Genomic DNA, 20,623 nt, shown 5'->3' on the forward strand with positions numbered 1-20,623 from the left:
TATATCCGCCTCGCTGCTGAGTGATATATTCCACACACGCACATGCTCCTTGAAAAACTACTCCAAAACATAATTTACTACAACATTGTCAACAAAAACAAAGAGGGCTGATACTTCAAATATCAGCTTGCACCCTTCGTTACCACGGCTCCAGAAGAATTTGTTTACATTCCTGTATAAATCGTGAGTTCTTGGCATAGCTGTCGTGAGACTTACACGGTTCGATAACAACATTTCAAGCAGGCAACTGCACGAAAAGTAACACCGCCCCCCTCCCCACTTTCCTTAATTTTCGCTCACCAACACAAAAACAAGGCTCACAGAAAAACTAAAGCTTACCAAATGATCCTTTTGAGGTGGTTAAGATGACATGAAGTTGACGTAACGTAGGCAGTGTCGGGAAAGTTGTCGGGTCCCCCTTAAGTCCGCTAGATCGCCTTAAGTACGGAGTACCGCCGCGCCACAACATAACACACACATACACACAGGGCAACTTAACTCGCGCATGCGCGCTGGACAGGAATCCGGTTTAAAAGCCGGGAAATTTAATCTCAAAGCAGACGTTTGGAGAAAGAATGTTGCATGCATTTTGCCATAAAATGCAAATATATGGGGAAATACATAGAACACGGGACAGTAAGAAAATTTATAACAAATTGGGATGAGGAGCACTCCTAACATCTGCTTTGAGATCTCAAAAAGTATAGACGTTAGCCTCTACCAGTCTTCGGGAGGCGGCTGGAAAGAGTAGAAATATAACTTGTTAACTCTTTCCAGTCGCCTCCCGAAGACTGGTAGAGGCTAAGGGAAATGTAGTAATTTTTTTGCCATATTGTTTTCTGAAATGCAAATTTGGCAGAGTTGCTTCAGGAAAACGGGACACTCATACATCTGCTTGGAGAAATACTAGAAACAAGAAAAATAAATGGAGGCAGAGGATGGGATATTGTTGTTCTTTTCAATTGCAATTGCTTTTTAAAAAAATGCATTGACATTGGTCATGTTGATGGAGAAATTTTAATGTCAGTATATAAGAGGAATTGTGCAGCAAGTCTACCTTCCGAAACTAAAACTTGCACGGATGTAGGTCAGTTTTGGTACTCTGCCCTGCTTAAATCGCACTCCTAGCGGACGTCCCAATGATGACAGTATAAATGTGACATTAAACACAGTTGTTTTGCTGAAACAACAATCAAAAAAATCACATAACAAAGTGTTTTTAAAAACATGAATTGACCACAGCACATTTCTGTTAATTACACTCTTTTTCAATACTACATTGCACTGTTGAACACTCTACAAGTATTTTACAAAAATCTATTACATGTGTATCTTTTTAGATTGTTCGAATGGAACCACATCACATTCTTTTCATCACATTTTTACTTCTAATCCAAGATGATAATAAGGTACCTTTTGTTTCTAGCACCCTTCATTATCATTGATAAGTAATAATCATGTAGCTACTTTATATTGCTTTATTACTTGATTGCATTTGGTGATTATTACAGTTTTATTTCCAAAACATTGTTATGATGACATCTATTACCATTGTTGACGCCGTATACACACCATGGCGGGTCACTAACCCTATAGTATCGCTACGCTCACTCGGTGGTTTATGAGGTGGCTATCACACCTCATTCACCAGGGATTATCTCATCATATACACCTCGGGGTGGGGCATTAGTCTTTTATTATACCAAATAAAGTTACATATAGCCTGGTAGCTCGCAGATGAAACCTCTGAGTTTAGTACAGTCTTTTTCATCCCACGTGTCCCAGTGATACCAGAACCCAACACACCCACCCCAGTACTGGTTACTCGCTTTCGGTTCCCCAGGACGCCAGTTAGAGTAACCGGCCGACTTCAGGGTCTGGCCGTCCTCAAAAACCCACAGGCCGTTGTTTAGGTCACTCAGCCCGATCCAGCGGCCTTTGAAAGAAAGAAAGAAGGAAAGAAAGAAAGAAAGAAAGAAAGAAAGAAAGAATGAATGAATGAATGATTTTTTTTCAATACAAAATACAAGTATACATCGTACAAAACATACAGTAGAAGCCATTATCAGCTGAAATGATGTATGATTTACAGTTCATTGCTAAAAAGCTCCACTAAGCGATAACCACAGAAGGCTAAACATTAATATCAAAGATAAACATTAATCATAATTCAAATTAATCATATTCTCTAAGAAACACATGTCATGCACAAGCATGTGTGTAAATATACATGTGTTACTCAAGGACATCATGAGCTGTCGGTGAGTGTGCTACATAATTGCTCACCTTTGACTTCCCTTGCTAGGTTGTGGATGAAAGTGTTAGTGCCGCTGTCCTTGGGCATGGCGAGAGTACCCCCCTCTGCCGCACACGCCTGTCTAGCCTCTTCAAATGTGACCCGCTCCGTAAAGCTTTTGTAGCAAATTCCGTTAAAACGAACGTAGTCTGGTATTTCACAATCTGTTGAAAAAATGAGACTTTTTATGTTATTGAATTATTAATACTATATACATGTCTTCACTACTCTTCCTGGAGTCTTAAGTAACATATACAAAACATACACATAACATCAAGAATTATGACATACACATTTCGTTGGAAAAATGGATCGACAAAGATCAGACAATTAAATTCCGGCAAATTAAATGGCTCACCTCTATTCAAGTCACGCCAGGCAGATGTTTCGGGGTGCTTGAAAGAGCTCGATCCCACCAACGGAGGTCCAGACGTTGTTTTACCCCCTGCATCATCACCACTCATCACCGTGAGCCCCCCTTCTAAAGCCCCATGAGACCCAGTTACCCCATCTTGACCCTCCATTCCCATGGGATCCTTTAATTCAGGAGATCCACTAGACCCAGTTACCCCATCCTGGCCCTCCACTGCCATGGGGCCCGTAGACCCAGGGGATCCAGTAGACCCAGTTACCCCATCCTGACCCTCCACTCCCATGGAGTCCTTTAATTCAGGGGATCCAGTAGACCCAGTTACCCCATCCTGACCCTCCACTCCCATGGGGTCCTTTAATTCAGGAGATTCAGTAGACCCAGTTACCCCATCCTGACCCTCCACTCCCTTGGGATCCTTTAATTCAGGAGATCCAGTAGACCCAGTTACCCCATTCTGACCCTCCATTCTGACTGGGACCTTTAATTCAGGAGATCCAGTAGACCCAGTTACCCCATCCTGACCCTCCATTCCCATGGGGCCCGTAGACCCAGGATATCCAGTAGACCCAAGTACAGTTTGACCCTTTACATCTGGAGACCCGGTAGACCCATGTAACCCAGCCTGGTCACCCATTGCCATCATGACCCACTGTGCCCTGCACCTCCGTGCCATGGGGATCTTTGATTCAGTAGACCCAGTAGACCCATGCAATGCAGCCTGACGGTCCACTCCCGGGGGTGACTTTTTTGTGGTAGACCCATGCTGTTGATCCAATCCCACAGTAACCTGTTCTCCAGGAGATCCAGTGGACCCAGGTAACCCAGCCTCAATTCCCACTGAACCATCTTCTCCAGGAGAGCCAACAGACCCAGATAACCCAGCCTGACCACCCATCCCCGCGGTAATCTCTTCTCCAGGAGATCCAGTAGCCCCAGGTAACCCAGTCTTAGACCCAGGGAGTAATCCTGTGCCGCCTGACCCAGGGGCAGATAACGTAGGGAACACAGACGTTCCTGAAAGATACAGTTGACATATCAGCGATTCTATCGGTAGAGATTTAGCCTGGGTGCCAGACCCATGACACACTGGACACAAAGTATCTCAGTGCTCACTGAGATACTTTGTGTCCAGTGTGCCATGGGTCTGGCACCCAGGCTAGAGATTGCTCTCAAAGTGTCGACAGAGACTCCAATCGAAATGTCTGCCGATCCAGCCAGATTGCATTCCCCACCTTGAAAAATATATACATTTTTACTAGTCATAGGTCCACCAAAGGCAAATATTTTATTTTGGTACGGAAGAGCCATTTTCTAGTATGCTACAGTACTTACTTTCCAGCTTGCCCCATCGCTGATCAGTCGCCCTGTTCCGTTCATGGATTTTGTCCAGAAGTTTGGACGCCTTCCCAGAAGGAGACGTGATTTTTGCTGCAAATGGTAATGATGAAAGATTGATCATGAAAAGAGTCTACTAGAACTACTAGAAGAATCCAGACCAACATCACAGTCCCTCACCGTGATGAAAGATGAAAAGCTATCTGGCCACACACACACACACACACACACACACACACAAACAAAAAGCATTCGAGGACAAAAGATACAAAAACTGGTTCTGCTGCCGCGTACCAAGGACAGCAGCAAAGAGGCCCACATTTAACCTTGACTTTCATCTTCGAGCGCAGAACAAGAGTATCATAACATTCGCTTAATTTGTACTGACTACAAATGTTCCCTTTAGCGACACCTCCATTTTCCGTGGAGGTATAAAAGACACGAACGATAAGTTATCAATATGAGATGTGATAAGGAAAGAATTATCAAGTGTGAAATACTAAAAAATAATGTAAGTAACAATGATATCAATGGTTAACAATACACTAAAATGCTGACCTGCAAAATACGCCCAAAGTACGATAACAACCACGCTGAGCACCACGGGGCCGATGGTTTTCAAGCATTTCTTCTTATGCTTGTTGGCATCAAAGTACGCACCATCACTTGATCTTACACCTGAAAGAACAATTATCATTTCTTACTTCTTTTTCAAGTCTGATAATTCCACGGGTACCCTAAGACCACAAGGTTATTATTTAAAAAATGAATGTGGTCTCAAAAACCTAAAATTCCCGAGGTATGTACACTTCAGGTATCCCTTTTGTCTAAAACAAATTTGTCTTGAAAAGACATTGGCAGCGTTTTCAATTTGGCTGTCTTTCAAGTGGCAGTCGGTGGCATTATGATAGTTGATTTGATCAATGTGAAAGTAGACATATTAGGCACTGAAAGGCTCTATTGTTTCAGGTACTAGTAGATCTGGCGTTATAAAAATACCGGACGTGAAAAGACTACTTTTGACTTTCCCCGACAACTACGTACCGTATGAGTCGAAGGCAGTGAGGTAAAAGCCATCTAGCTGCCCCATTATTAATTACTTCCTAACATTTCCAAAAGAGAAAACAGGCGAAAGACTAAAAATTAAGGATCTTTTGTCTATGCTGCTTGTTACGCCATGTTGTGTGTGTAGTTTTACGACCTCAAAAATCATTTCTATTTTTTTCATAATTTTCGACAGCTATATTTGCCATTCCACTTTTTGCGGTGGTTACGTCACTTGGCTTCGTTGAAAAACAAAACAACATATATACTATAAAACTATTATTAGACTGTCTTGTAATATGATGCTCTAGTATGCAAACATGGAATCATTTCTTTACACCTCAACACTGAAATGATTTCGAATGAAACAAGACTTTTGAAAAAGTTTATCTCGGCCGCTGCCCATGGCAGTGTCCCGGTGAGTTTATTTGTAATGAGTGTAAGAGCACAGTCTGCACGGTGGCAATGATTGGTCTGCACGATGGCAGGGTTTGGTCTGCACGATGGCAGGGTTTGGTCTGCACGATGGCAATGGTTACAATGTGTGCAAGAGCACAGTGCACGATGGCAGTGGTTACAATGAGTGAAGAGTACAGTGTACGATGGCAGTGGTTTTATTGATAATAAGTGCAATATATATAGTTCAACATTGCTCCGGTATGTCTGGTGTAGAACAGGGCAATCCAAGACACATCTGGAAGAGAAGAAAAATAATTTCTTGATCAGTATAGCATCCAATTGAACATGTATATTGAATACTTCTTGCTATTAGCACATGGAAAGTCTTCAAAATTTCTCATACATAGAGATTCATTTATGCTATTTGGTGGGAAAATTTACCTTATACAATTGCAAATTAGCTTCGAAATCTGGAAAATTTGCGAGTGAATTAGATTGTTTGAAAGCACTGAGTTATTCCTTCAATACAGTAGCTAATGGTAACCCAGCTTAATACGAAAATCCAGTGGAGTGTACTGTATATAGAACGCGCATGGCTGCCCCCCCCCCCCAACTGAAAGTTACAATTTCTCAGAAAAGGAACGAATCAAACTAAATACAATACGACCGGAACATTGCAGAGAAGACATAAAAAATTGACGAGCACCTCCTGGCATTAAAGCAAGAAACTTAGCCTGCCATGCACTAACATAATGTTAGGTCGCACGAATTCATAAATTTTCACGTTCAATGGGGGGAGGGGGACGGTAACGTAACTCTGTTCAAGGTCCTTGCTCTGTTTAAATCTGTTCAACAGCACGAATAAAACACAATGTAATTGATTGCCCTTGCCCGTAGTATCTTTAGCTCTATTTTTATCCTATGGCTCTATGCCTAATACCCTTATTATTATGGGTTCACCACACCACGAAGTGGTGGTGAACCCATATTGCTTTTTCTGATGTTTCTTCTTCTCCTTCTCCTTCTCCTGCCATTTTTTAAATGGATTCAGCTTCTTCATTTTAGGGCCTAAGGTCCTGAAATTTGGTATGGAGGTACAGTGGGCAAATACCCCTAGGCGTTTTTTAAATTTTTGTGATACAGGCTTTTAGAATGGTTTTATTTGAGTTTTTTGGCTGTGTTATAGCAAATGTATTACCGTGTTAGTGTGCCGTGTTTACCACGTCTGGGCATGAGTCATCACAATGGAATGCAGGGCATCAACCAATAGGCATGCAGCTTTCCTCTATACTTCTTGCTGATTGGCTGTTGGAATTAACTTGATTAACACCTGCACAGAGCATTTCCACCTGCACAGAGCATTTCCACCTGCACAGAGCATTTCTTGCTGATTGGCTGTTGGGATTTAACTTGATTAACACCTGCACAGAGCATTTCCATACTGACAGTATGTCTTTATTCAAGAGTTTTGGTAGGTATTTCAAGCTTTTCTGCTCCAGCATTGGAATGCGGGGCATGTAACGTTTTTTTTTTATTTTGAAAATCAACAGTTTGCATTATGCAATTAAAAATCCTAACCAATAAAGTAGGGAATAGCTATCCAACTGTTGTTTTAGTTGTATGTTACTTCATATTATAGTTATATCAATGTAAATCATTGTTTTCCCTTGTGTTTCTCATTCTTTCCCTGCCATGTCGTAAAATGTGGTGAACCCATCGCTGTATTTGCTCCAAAGCAAATATTGGCCTTTCTAGTTCCTGATATTTTGCTATTTTTGCTAAGTATGCCCTTGCCAGCCTCATGCGTTACATCCGAGCCTCATGCGTTATTCACCAATCAAAAGCGACATCTTGCGACTTAGGCAAATATGTCAGCTAATGAACATAATTTATGTCATTGATTTATTGGTCCAATTACAGCAGCTATTAGCAAAATTCTAGAACATTAAATACATACTATGATAGAAAACAATGATTTTGTGGTAAACAGCATCTCCTCTTTTTTAGCATCTTCGTTGTATACGAATAACGTCACTATCATCCTGTAGGTCGACACCACAATGGAAAGTATACATGCAGAGTAATTGGTTTCATTGGTTTTCACGGTCGAAAACAAGATCCATCCAACGTACCTATTTTGGGGCCCAATACCTCGGCCGCTCAGGCGGCCGAGATAAAAAAAAAAAGAATCGGTGAGAGCCACCCCATATACATTACGCTTTCAACTAACAGCATTATCTAATAGTTTTTGAGATATAAAAGGTTAAATTGTGTTAGCAAAGTCTACCGACCGTTTCTGTCACCAGCCTTCCAGGACCTATTCTGTTGGCCGGACATGATGCCGCTTGTGGAGTTGACAACAGAACAAAAACACGTCCTACACCAGCAGGCAAGTTGTTTGGATTTCTGTATGCATGAGTCTGGATTGTTCAGTCAGTATTTTAAATCCCACGTCTGGATGTAACACACCAGCTTCACAAGCAGGACTTTTAAGCTTATCTTAAGTTATAACGTTATATAAAAGAAATCTTTGGCTTTTATATTAATATCAGAAACAAACTAAAGAAAGCAACCCGTATCATACCATGCTCTATAGCTTCGAGGTCGCACAATTTCAATTAGCCTGGTATCCAATCTGATCGTGGTCGGGGCCGAAAGAGCTCTGTCCCGCCCGCCTCACATAGGTTTCCCGGTGTGTATTTCACGAGAGATTGATTATCGTGTTGGGGGGAACCAAATCCCCAAGCATACTGTCTGTTATTAGCGTAACTCTCCTACCGGGACGGTCTGTTGCACTGGGCGGGGGAAGTTATTAGAGCCCCCGAAGACACAACCTGCCTGAACACCCCAATACCCCCAATCACGTAAGACTGGATACCAGGCTAAATTTCAATCAGTTCTGACGTTACGGCATCAAATACAAATGTACAATAGACAGGATATTACTCACGTTTGTATGCTTTATTGCCTACATATATGCACCGTTCCGGAAAATTTGGGACCTTGAAAAACAGCTTATAGACAAATTTACATGTACGTTTCTTGGAAAAAGTAATGGAGAAAATATCTAGACCATTAAAAAAATTATTATAATTAGGTGTTTACAATATCGGTATATTCGATATAATTTTTGTTATAAAACTAAGGTATCGTTAAATGTTGTTAACGTTACACGCTGATAACTTTACTGACACCTGTTAGTTTTCCATGTTTTTTTATTTATGTTTCGCGCAATGAAGTTCTCTTTGTGTCATCACTAACGCTTAGTTTAACAAAAAAAAAATGATTATCCATGAAATTTGCACCCCTTGACATAAATGCAAAATTCTTACCAACGTGTAATATCAACTAACAACTCTGGCATGTACCATTGTATGGCAATTAGCATGGAAAAACACAATTGTCTAAGCACAACTATGCAAATGAGGCACACTCAGAATAATTTTGCTGTTACACTGTTACGATTCCATTTTAACAAGCCTGAACGACTAAAATATATACTCTGGGTTATTCGCCACAGTAACTTACCGTCCTACATGGTTCATTTGCGGATATATCATTTGCGAAACGGTATACGGCCGAACTTACCAGTCACAAATATGCAAATAAGATATCTTACCAGTCACGAATATGCAAATAAGATGTATGCAGACGTTCACAGAGGATTGTGGGAACGAGAAGCAGTCGTCGCCATTTTGTTTGTGACAACGGCGATCTCCCGACCAGGGTGCTATGGTACGTGCAGGTTTCTGTGTTTTCCCGCCGAGGTTTGAATCTTGCTGGGCCCATAAACTTCCAGCTTCGTAGACACGGCATTTCTTGTGCGCATCAGAATGTGGTTGGATACCGATCGGGATACGATCGCGATCACACAAAATCTGAGGCTAAATTCTGTATGGGCGGCGTATGTACAACTTACGTTGGCTACGTGCGCGCGTTTGGTAACGTTAGAGCGTTTGAAAGGGGGAGGGGGGCGTGTGTGTGTGCGTGTGACTTGTGTTTTGATTTCTGAAGTTTTAAGAATCCTCTACATACACAGACTTTCTAGCATTATGCTACACATTTCGGGATCTACAAATTACCAACATTCACAACCGATCCATGTTTTGGACCCCAACCAGAGGTCAAACAAGTTCCAATTTAATCAAGGAGGTTATAACGTTAACCTGATTTAATTTGATTGACACTGCAATGACCTGTGCTAAGTTTGTGTAATAAATTGAGAGCCATAATGTGAATTTTTTTTAAATTCACATGGATTTTTGAGCATTAGATAGGTGAATCCGCTGTGAAATGATCTCGATTTTATATATAGGAGTCCGAGTCAGTAATAGGACCAAGTGTTTGAATAAATCATATAGTACTTTGCCTGAGAGAGAGAAATATAAATTTTCTACATGATGTGTGTGTGTGTCACTGTGTGTAACGCTAATGTTACCATGTATTACTCAGTATGTTTTCTTGATTTATGTATTTTATGTACCATATATTTTGTATCTTTAATGGTGCCTGAAGCTTACATAAAGTGCAAGAAATGTTGATTAAGTTTCATTCACAGTCATTCATTTTTTGTACATTGTATGTTTCTCCCTTTTTCTCAGGATGCAACAGTCCCTCCCCAGGCCCCGTCTGTTCCCATGACGATCCAGGTAGCAACAGAAGGTGGCGCTCCGTTTCCTGTCGTAGTCGCCGAGCAGACGCCCGCCATACTACAGGTCAAACCCAGCGCATAGACATTCACCCACGAGATCTAGCCTCCGTAGCAGGCTTATAGACCTGGGGGTTTGGTGGTCTTCGGCTGTTTTCTGATTAGCCCAGTTCCAAAAAAATTGGGGCAATTCAACCAGGCCGGCTATGTTGTCTATATGCAATCAGAAAATAGCACATAAAAGCGCCAAAAGACCCTGTAGACCCCCAGTTTTTGGCATGCTATGGACTGGCTACATGAGATCCCTGATCTCCGGATCCATTTGTCTAACTAAGGCCTCAAGAAAAAAAATGTGTTTTTTGTTTTCCGACCGACACTAGAAAAAACTACCGACCCTAGACTTTTTTTTATGAGTGGACGCCTGCAAGGGACATAAATTTTTGAGCTGATCAACCTTTTCTAGCTCCATGATCCTACACCTGAGTGATAAAACGTTGTACAATTGGTTTTCTAACATTGACATTGAAAATAAAAGTGTCCTCATATAGATATCACTGAAGTCTTTAAAACTTTAAAGAAAAAAAGATAATTCCTACCTACCTAATTTTTTCAGGACTGAAACAATTTTTTTGTAGGCCTAAGGCCACATCAATTCAATTTCTTCGTTAACGGATTTGTCTGCTTCATTTTTTTCTGATTTGCAAATAAAATTAAACATTCAGAATCAACTGCAAAATGCTCATATTTTGCCCTGAACAGTTGAAAACAGTCCTTTTCATCCTAGTTGTTACTGTAATACAGTTAGTCCATCTTTCAATGTAATTAAAAGTTCAAAATTCATTGTTGAAATTTTGAACCAGCCTGGTGTGTTGACTTCATGGCTCCTATCGTACCATTTTGGGCTACATACCTAGGCCTGTTTTTATTTTTATTTTTTTCCGCCCGCCTGCTCCATTATTTTTCTAGAAAAATCTGTCAACCAAGAAATTAAATTGGTGTGGCCTAACACATTCATTTCATACAGGTGGAACCCAGCGCTCAAAAATTCACCCACGAGATTCCGGATCTCAGCACGACCATCCTGGACTGGATGAACGGCTGTCGTTCCACAGGGTTCCTCTGCGACATCACGATCATCATTGACGGGAAACAGTTCCGGGCGCACAAGACCATCCTGGCCGCGTGCTGCGACTTCTTCAACACCATGTTTCACAACGAGGTGCAGCAACAGAACTTCCACAGTATTCTGGAGCTGAGAGGAGTTACTGCAGGTAACGGTGCACACCCCAGTTCTAGCGCGACCGGGGTCCGTGATAGTCTGTTGTAAAAAAACGAAAGGGTTTTGAGTGTCCAAGTTTGAGGTGACATTTCTCATAAACTGCCACGAAGTGTCATTAAACATTAACTTGGCTGAAGAGTGTAAGAAATGGTGATTTAGGGGTGAAAATTTTTTTTGGCTCCGAACCTTCCGGGTATCCTTGCGCGCCAAGTGTAATCCGCCAAGTTTGACCTAGATTTTGCTCAGCGCCTTCGTAGGAGTGGATTTGCAACCCCTCGCGCCGTGGACTGTTTAGAAAATTTCAGCACTAGAATTTTCTTTATAATTTACTCGGGTATAGTCAAGGTTTGAGTCTTTCTGCCAGTGAGTCAGTCATTTCTGCCGGAAAAGTTTGAAGAAACCAAACTCAGCTGGTCTTGTAGCTGAAGAGATATCCTTTCGTCCCATATACAGTTATTCTCCTTCCGAATTATTCCACGCCAGAGACGGTCGCTAGATTTGAGGGTGTGCAGCTTCGAATAGAGATGCCAAATAAACTGGGGTGTGCCCCAGTAGTACTAATCTCCAAGCAAATCATACGGTGGCAAGGCACTGAAGACAGTATCCATTGGCCAGAGGAGTGTCCATTAGCCACCTCGGGTAGCAAATAGATACTGTCTCGCAAATGGATATTACTGCCTGGCCAATTTGATACTGTGGCAGCCACTGAAAAATCTGGTTGGAGATTAAGTAATGCGGGGTTGTCACTCAAACTTTTCACAGCATACCGTACATAACGGTCACGTACAGAAGGCCAACTTTGCATGTAACTTTTTGGCCACTGATTCATTAATCATTTTACTTTTGTATCCAAAATTCAAATCATTTAAAACATACAGAGAAAAGTTCCATGTACAGCTATGTAATTGTAGAGAATTGTTGTAACCTTAGTCAAATTTTTTCTTTTATTTTTTTTTAGGAGGCTTCTCAGCACTGTTAGATTTCATGTACACGGGGAAGATCTCTGTAGATGAGACCAACCTTACAGACTTCACTGGAGCCCTACGGGCACTACAGGTATACATGTGCTTTCTGTGTTCCTGCAGTTTTGTTACATTTTGCCAGAGGGAGCTGTACAGTGTCTAGTTTCTGCCAGAGGGGTAATGTCTGATTAGTCCAGTAATAACTAATATGCTGTACATAGTAAACCTGGTAACCTTAGATATGTTCGTTGTTGTGTCATTTGTTTACATATGATTTTTATTTCTTTACAAATAACAGGTCCGAAATGCTGATGACATTTGCAAGAAGTTTGAGCCCTTTGCAGTTGCACTGGCCAGTTCACAGGTACGAGTACTGTAAATTCATTTATTTCTGAAGATCTGAATTTGGCAATAGGAAGGGATTAAAGAAGAATGTTATGGTGTTTTCCTTTTCGAACCAGCATAGTATGTCGTGGCTCCTATGGTAGCATTTGGGGCTATCACAGAATGCTTAGGCCACTTTTTTTCAAACACCCACTTTGTTTATTTTGTGTTAAAATCTGACAACCAACAAATCAAGTTGATATGGCCTAAAGTTGATGTTTCCCCCCTTGCATTTGTTCCAGTCTGACTCAGCAGGTGATCTGACAGAGTGTTTCAGTGGGGAGTCAGGACAGGATGACATGGGAACACATGCTTTATCAGACAGGTAAGACATGTGTACACAAGCACTGTCAATGTTAGCATACCTTGTTAGTGAATAGTAAGCTTATGTTACTGTATACAACATCTTCTTCTTATTCTTCTTAAATACCCTCGAACGACCCCTGTACGGGGTATCACTGAGGGGGGGCTGGCCTTAAAAGCCTCTACTGTCAGTGCCCTCACCACTGGGCCCGGCAGCTGGTTCCACTCGCTTACCGTGCGGGGAAAAAAAAGAAAACTTAAAACAGTCTTTATGTGCTGCGAATAACTGGAATTTGTAATCATGGCTACATGGCTGGTCCTTTTTTGGGCAGGTTTCAGGTATTTGTCATTATAAATCTTTGAATACTATTAATATTCCATACTAATTAGAGAAATAAGTTTACAATAATGAATCAAACAAGAACCAAGAGGAGAGGTCCTCAATAAGTAAGGTATACTTTTTGCCACAAAATAAGTGTGAATCAAGTAGGATATGATATAAAGTTTCAATGAGGTATGAAATCTTTGAGTTCTTAGGTTAACTTATTTGTATTGGTAAATATGCAGTAACATTGTTTTCTATTCTAAGGATTTGCTCTGTTGATATTTGTTACAGAAAGCTGAGGTCGCCCAACCAGAAGAGATATACCTGTGAACAGTGTAACACAGCCTTCAGTACACCCACCAACCATAAGAGACATATGCGCATCCATACCGGGGAGAAACCATACAAGTAACTACCATTCTTTGTGTTGTGACAAAAGTTTTAACTTTAAACATGTTAACAGGTTAGTACAGTGTGTACTTCTTTTTGTAAACCACTAGATTTTTTTTTCATTATCATCATTCATTTAGAATAGTTCTGCCAAGAAATTCTAAATATTACATGATTGCTGGTGCCAATTAACTCTTAATCCTTCCGATGTCTTGTTTGGCTAATTTTGAATACTGTAAGTCTACAAATTTCCGCGGTATATTTAGATTCGCGGCATTCGCGGGGACCTTTGTATCGCGAATCTATTTCCCCGCGAATATGTTTTGCGTAAGTGCGCCCCCTCCCCACATGCATTCACAACGGTAAGCGAAACACAAACACACGCGATTCACAAATCACTGCAAATCAACTTTATTCTTAGCAAATGTTGAGTACCCATTTTTTTTAAGTTATACTGATGTCAAAAAATTATAATATTATGAGACACCGAATCGCGATACTGCGGCACTGGCCGTGTCAACCGTGTACCGCCGAAAAAAATCTATGCGTGCAGAGCGCCGGCCATGCGCGCCCGGGCGCTTGAAAATTGCGGGAACATCGGGCATATCTACAAGTATTTTTATGAAAAATATAACGGCTGGTACCTGGGAAATGTTAGTTGGTTATCTTTTGCGCCCTGCTTTGCGGGCGTTTTTTTCTTCTTGTTGTTTTGCTGGGCCTACAAAACCGAACGACCTTTGCATACTTCCGGGTTCAAAATCTCGCCGAAGACGGCAGAAATTTGCTTAGTAATATATATATTCTTTCGATTATGCATTTCTTCACTAGAGTATCGATGTGTAGTCGTGGAAAATAGCATTTTAGCGCTTATTTCCGAACAAAGAAAATTGTTTACACGTGCGTCAGATCGATTGTCAGCTTTACCGCCGGCAGTCTCGCGCGGTGCACGAAACAAATTTTTGCGCCGCGTTTTAGGAGATATATCCCGGAACACGAACTTTTATTATTTTAAATATACACTTTACAAATTTTTCTTTGAAAAATAGCCAAGGAGACATCGCGAATCTAAAAATACCGCGGATTGTCCATTTTCCCGAAACCGCGAACTTTAGGCCCCGCGAATCTAAAGAGACTTACAGTAACCGTTTTTCTCCCTGTGTAGATGTGCAGAGCTTGACTGTGGAGCAGCCTTCAGTCAGTCCACCCACCTCAAGGAGCACATGCGCATCCACCGTGGGGAAAGACCTTACTCTTGTACGGTAGGGAAACTAACAATTCATCTGGGTAATGTTGACACTGTTACAGCTAGTGCTGCATACCTAAACCCACATTTAGGTTCAGGTCCGGATTCAAGTCCAGAGGTTTAGGTTCAGTTCCGGACGTGTAAGTCCGGACCTAAACCCATGGCATATACAAAATTGCATGTTGGCAACCTTGCAATGTTGTCTGGGTGAAACTTTGGCCACATAACATGGAGGCCGGTACTTGACGATGCCCGATGGCAATGTTTTCTTCATTTCTCATCATCATTTTGGAATCTAAAGAAGGTTTTAGGTGGTTTGGAAAGAAAAGGGGTATGCGAAATGGTCTTTTATGGTAATAGGTCAGGACTCGGTTCTTGACTTTTAGGTTTTTTTTTACTTGAACCTAAACATTCTTGCAAGTCCGGATCCAAGTCCAGTGAACCGGTATGCAGCACTAGTTACAGCTCTGCTATAGTACATTTGTACCTGATCTCAGCAGAACGTACTGCACAAAACCCAGATTTTTCATTTGATGTTTGGTCAACTATTCTGAAGTATTCTTCAGAATTTTGCCCCTTGCAGATGATACATGTACCTGACAGTGTTCTGACACAATATTTGAAAACTATAGACAAACTGCAAATACGACCTCTGTTCATTTCAAGTAACTGGTAAATCATTTTTTTGGCACAAGACACGAGTTTTGTTCAGTTAAAGTACAAGCTGTGTAAAAACCAAACTGTAAGGTTTGACCTTATAAGCATGGTGGGATCTTTAGTGTTCTTTGGAAGACAGGGTCTAAATCTGTACAATTTTTGTACACTCAAGCAGCATCTATTAGTAGTAGTATTACTAAGTATTAGTGAGAACACTGACTTCCCAGAAGTCTGAAATCATTGATTTCTTGTTTTTGCAGTTTTATGACAAGAAGTTTACTCAGTCCACTGGTAAATAGCTTTTTGGCATAACCCACCAATCTTGTACAGTAAGTACAGACCATGTAAAGCCAAACCGACTTTAACTTTGATCTACATGTATTTACACCAGAATAGACCCATACTCTTTTTGGTAAGTGTGGCGGGATCTAAAGTGTTCTTTAGAATAGGGGGTACAAATCACAGTGTAGGGAATCCCAGCAATGCTCAAACAGCATTTTCTACTGAAAACACTGACTTCCCAGAAGTTTTAACTGTCTGATTTCTTGTTTTTGTAGTTTTGTGACAAGAAGTTTACCCAGTCCACGGGTCTGCGGCGTCACATCCGTCTGCACACCGGTGAGAGACCTTACATCTGTACTGTCTGTCAGGAGACCTTCAACAGACAGAGGACCCTCAAGATCCACATGAGTAATAAACACGAGGGCAAGAAACTCTTCATGTGTAACATCTGCAACAAGGGCTTCAACTACTCCGAAAGCCTCAAAGAACATCAAGTCATCCATGGAGGTTAGCAAGATTTTGTTCTTTTGAAGAGTATTAAGCACTTGGGACAAGGGTGTCATTTTACAATCAATCAAAGGCCAGAAGAGGACAAGACTTTGTCATGCCTTCAAGTACCAAAGTTATCAACCAAGGATTGAGGTGTTCAAGAATTCATTCTTTCCTAGAACTATCGCAGAGTGGAACTCACTGTCATCAAGTACAGTAGGGGTATTATCATTAGATAGAGTTAGATATTCAAGGGTTAGGTGTAGCAAGTCGTTCAGTGCAATGTAGGGAGCTTTTTTTTGTAGTCAAAAAGAACAGTGACAGAATTAGATTTTTATGTGCTTTGCATAGCTGCTTTTGAACAGTTGGTAGGTAGTTGTGTAAGACAGTACTTCTCAAAATAATGTTTTCAGTAGCTACACCATAATGCATGTAAGTACGTACAAAATGCATTTTGTTGATCTTTAGGCAACCGTCCCTACAAGTGTGAACACTGTGGCCTGGGCTTCAACAACAAGAAGAACATGGCCAAGCACGTCAAGAAACTTCACGAGTGCTCTCCAGGAGACAGGACCTTAAAGTGTCCCGAGTGTGAGAGCTTCTTTGGTGACAAGTCAAGGTAAGAAGCTCCTTGTCTTTTAAGAAATTAACTGAAATCAGGATGTGCATGCTGTAACAGTTTATTAGAAATGCCTAGAATACTCTGCATACCAGACCTCTGTATCATTGTTCTAAAGTTGTATTATTAAAATAAATCTAATGTTGAAAAGCAAAAAGTGATGGAATAATAAATAGGCACAGCATACATTTTGTACCATCCAGTAGGCCTAAGGGCTCGAAATAGTAGTGCAATAAAATTTGAACAGTGCACCTACATGGAATTTTTTACTGTTGGTGCACCTACTAGATATTTGTGTAGGGAACATACATAAACTTTAAGGTACTACATTGTAATTGTACACTAGGAGTCTATATCATGTACTTGGCGTTTGGCATCTTCAGTAAGGATTATCTTAAAACAAATGTAATGACCTCACATCTACATTGTCCCCGTTTCCAGACTGACCGCTCACCTGAACAAAGTCCACAACAAGGACATCAGGAGACGACCGCGGGACAAGCGGAACGACAAGGGGCCCAAACACGTGATCGTGGTGTCTCCCGAGCGGAGGACTCACATCGTCACGCGGTCTGTAAGCCACGCGGCCAGCAGCGAGACAGCGCAAACCCGCCAACAGGAAATCATTGTCGTACAGGTAGGGAAAAGCTACTGTAAAATACAGTAAATTCAGGATTTTTTCACAGTGCGTCGATGAAGGTTAGACATCCAGGTAATACGATATACCAAAAAGCAGTTACAGTACTCAAGCAAAACAGACGTTTCAGCTAGTATCCACTAGCTTTCGTCAGTGAGTGAGAGACCAGAGTACTTTTATGTTCGCGGTTTTCACGCTTACTTTTGTACCATGAGCTTGTCATTGCCGTGGACATTCTTCTTTGTTCCACCTGTCCCCACCACGAACATGTAATTCCGTGAATGTGTCCATTTTTGCAAACTTAAATTGCTACGGGATATAATGTGGATACAATATCCTGAGTAATGTTTGAGGTAAAATTAAAGGTAAATCCTTCAATATTATGAAACAACTGCTTAGGTACACAGCGCTCATTTTGTCTAATTAATGAGTATATGTACTCAATGTATTTGCTCGATGCTTTCATGAATTCACTCTTTCTATCAGAAGGACGACAACTCTGCCGAAGACGAGCCAAGCTATGTCATCAAAGTTCTCGTCTCTGGGGAAGACGAGAACACCGGGCAGTCAGAAACTCTGGCGTGGAGTGCAGACGGACAGACCAAGGACACAGACACCGCAGGAAGCGTACAGAACAACCAATCAGGAAATGGCGACGTTTCTAGCCAAACTGCTACAGCAGTGGTTACTGAGGAGAATGGTGTGGTACAGAGTGTAGTTGAAGGGGGTGTAGGGAGTAGTTTGATCTCACCAAGTCAAGAACAGCAGAATGAAGCAACCAGTCAACCTGAACAGTCACAGAAAGGGACTGACACTGGACAGACTACTGTGTGATAATATACAGTACTTGGTCATAATACTGAAAAGCAAATGCAGGGTATTTGTCATATTTGTCAAAATTAACCTTGTTATTATACACTTGATGATAGTTACACTCTTAGGCCACATCAATTTAATTTCTTGGTTAACGGATTTGCCCGCTTCATTTTTTTTCTGATTTGCAAATAAAAATAAAAATTCAGAATCAACTGCAAAATGCTCATATTTGCCCTGAACTGTTGAAAACAGTCATTTTAATCCGAGTTGTTACAGTTATTCCATCTTTCAATGCAATGGTATCATTAAAAGTTCAAAATTCATTGTTTAAATTTTGAACCAGGCTGGTGTGTTGACTTCATGGCTCCTTTCATACCATTTTGGGCCATCATAGGATGCCTAGGCCTGTTTTTATTTTTTTTTCGCCCGCCCGCTGCATTATTTTTCTAGAAAAATCCGTTAACCAAGAAATTAAATTAGTGTGGCCTTATAGTTGTGAGCTGATTTATTATCTGATTGTAATTATGATTGTGATTATGGAAACATGTATGCGACTATAAATTGACTTGAACGTTTGTGTATATATGCAGGTTAACTTTGAAAAACAACTAGAAAATTATGTTTTTCAAGTTTTTTCCACCCAATTATTCTACGGTAAATGCATTTACTTTAATTTGTAGTGGTTCTAATTTGCAGTAAGGGAAATAAGTTTTTCATGATGTTTGAAGTTCACGGTTGAAACAATTCTGTAGTTCAATAGAAATGCAGTGTCATGATTTCATGTTACTAGTATAAGGATACTCCAAAAACAGTGAAAATGAAACTACTGCAAATGTTTCACAATTTGTTGTTTTTTTAACTGTAAATAATTTTCAAATCGCTTAAAGTTGATTCAGATGATTCTTTTTGTCAATCCATAATTCTTGAAATTCCTGTTTATAAAGACTAATTAACATTAATTATTATTTTCATACATGTAGATGATTGAACCGAATGGAAGAATTTGGAGATTTTGGAAAATACGTACATTGTACCTCAATGAAATCTGGTACTAGAAATGGTAAAATTGCATTTTTCTGAATAGATGATTTGTGTTACCCAACTTAGTATTTACATTGAAAGGTTTATTGTACAATATCTATGGCATGTACCAATGAAGAGAATTCTCATGGGAACTTTGGTGTTTGAAAAACATGAAACTCGAACAAGGTAACATTACAAGGTTTGCTTTATAGTTGTATAGTTGCCCTTTTGTATAAGATGTACATAAAAGTGTTTGATTATTGCATCTGCATGTTGGGTTTGGTAAACTACAATGTACATACTAGTACCTTGCTAGGTGAACAGTTACAAAGTTACTGAACATGACATCCGTATACAATATTGTTTTCAATGACTTAACATGTATGAAGTTAACGGAGCTCAAAGATAGTCACAATTGTAGTATTTGCCAAAGTGATTAATTTGAAAGGTTACAGAAATGAGATGTAAAATTTGTGATTTCGGTTGCTTGGCGTGTTATATATGTTGTACAGGTTGAGAAATTCTTAAGTCAAGTTTGCTTATATAATTTTGAAGAGACTATTGCAGACCTTGACTGTTACTTGATCTACTCGTGATTGACAGAATAAAACATAATTCACATATCTGAATTTTTTTCTCAATTTTGTTTATGTCCAGATTAAGGGTGCTTGCAACGTCAGATGAACAGATTTTCCCTTCGAAAAGACCACATTGTTATAATAATACAAAAATACAAAATAAACGAATATATTTTTTTATTAAAGGACCAGATACTTTTTAGTGTCTAAAATATGGGGGTGATTGCAAACAACAACAAAAATAGAATTATTTATATATGTTAGGTGCTGTGGGGTTTAAAGATGATTGTCATCAGAGATTAAAAAACAGCCGATGCTTCATTTTTTAATGAAAAAAAATTGGTAGGGTAGGCTTTGGGGCATGTGGAGAGAGTTTTTGCCTCACTGAAAATACTATTGTATCATAGTATGCTTTTACAAAATAGTGGATTTGGAGAGATTATCAAAGCAGCTGAATACTTAAAAATAAGTCTTAGAATACTATAGCATGTTATGCTTGACGTATGTACAATATCACAAAGTAATGGATTTGGAAATACTT

At 40.3% G+C, this 20,623-nt stretch overlaps 3 protein-coding genes across 3 annotated transcripts in view; 1 reads left to right on the top strand and 2 right to left on the bottom strand.

The window, feature by feature from the left end:
- The window catches only part of LOC109467464 (protein inscuteable homolog), a 25,672-nt gene extending 25,183 nt beyond the window's left edge, over positions 1–489 (bottom strand). The window contains exon 1 of the mRNA XM_019765467.1: positions 340–489. The gene's annotated coding sequence lies outside the window, so the exon portion shown is untranslated. The remainder of the gene's footprint in view (positions 1–339) is intronic.
- Positions 490–1,712: 1,223 nt separating this feature from the next.
- Positions 1,713–5,094, bottom strand: LOC109467331 (pulmonary surfactant-associated protein D-like). Its single transcript, XM_019765276.1, has 6 exons — positions 5,049–5,094; positions 4,563–4,682; positions 4,002–4,097; positions 2,655–3,683; positions 2,287–2,460; positions 1,713–1,936 (listed from the first exon to the last, which is right to left on the bottom strand). The coding sequence occupies exons 1-6, from the start codon at positions 5,092–5,094 to the stop codon at positions 1,713–1,715; spliced, it is 1,689 nt and encodes a 562-aa protein (XP_019620835.1).
- A 2,691-nt stretch (positions 5,095–7,785) lies between these two features.
- Positions 7,786–18,593, top strand: LOC109467332 (zinc finger and BTB domain-containing protein 24-like). Its single transcript, XM_019765278.1, has 12 exons — positions 7,786–7,836; positions 10,049–10,162; positions 11,120–11,366; positions 12,333–12,430; positions 12,635–12,700; positions 12,963–13,045; positions 13,640–13,756; positions 14,901–14,997; positions 16,196–16,427; positions 16,878–17,028; positions 17,470–17,665; positions 18,152–18,593. The coding sequence occupies exons 1-12, from the start codon at positions 7,786–7,788 to the stop codon at positions 18,497–18,499; spliced, it is 1,800 nt and encodes a 599-aa protein (XP_019620837.1). The 3' UTR covers positions 18,500–18,593.
- Positions 18,594–20,623: the final 2,030 nt, after the last annotated feature.

The sequence above is a fragment of the Branchiostoma belcheri genome, unplaced genomic scaffold, assembly GCF_001625305.1.
Source record: "Branchiostoma belcheri isolate BF01 breed outbred unplaced genomic scaffold, Haploidv18h27 scaffold18, whole genome shotgun sequence".
In the NCBI taxonomy this organism is placed as follows: domain Eukaryota; kingdom Metazoa; phylum Chordata; class Leptocardii; order Amphioxiformes; family Branchiostomatidae; genus Branchiostoma; species Branchiostoma belcheri.

Bases quoted from the DNA above. Each gene is read 5' to 3' on its own strand.
- LOC109467331 (XM_019765276.1), bottom strand. From the start codon at position 5,094: ATGGGGCAGCTAGATGGCTTTTACCTCACTGCCTTCGACTCATACG. The intron at 4,683-5,048 runs GTACGTAGTTGT...TTGTTCTTTCAG, and splicing joins CACTGCCTTCGACTCATACG to GTGTAAGATCAAGTGATGGT. The intron at 2,461-2,654 runs GTGAGCCATTTA...TTTTTTCAACAG, and splicing joins CTGGCGTGACTTGAATAGAG to ATTGTGAAATACCAGACTAC.
- LOC109467332 (XM_019765278.1), top strand. From the start codon at position 7,786: ATGCCGCTTGTGGAGTTGACAACAGAACAAAAACACGTCCTACACCAG. The intron at 12,431-12,634 runs GTATACATGTGC...TACAAATAACAG, and splicing joins GAGCCCTACGGGCACTACAG to GTCCGAAATGCTGATGACAT. The intron at 12,701-12,962 runs GTACGAGTACTG...CATTTGTTCCAG, and splicing joins TTGCACTGGCCAGTTCACAG to TCTGACTCAGCAGGTGATCT.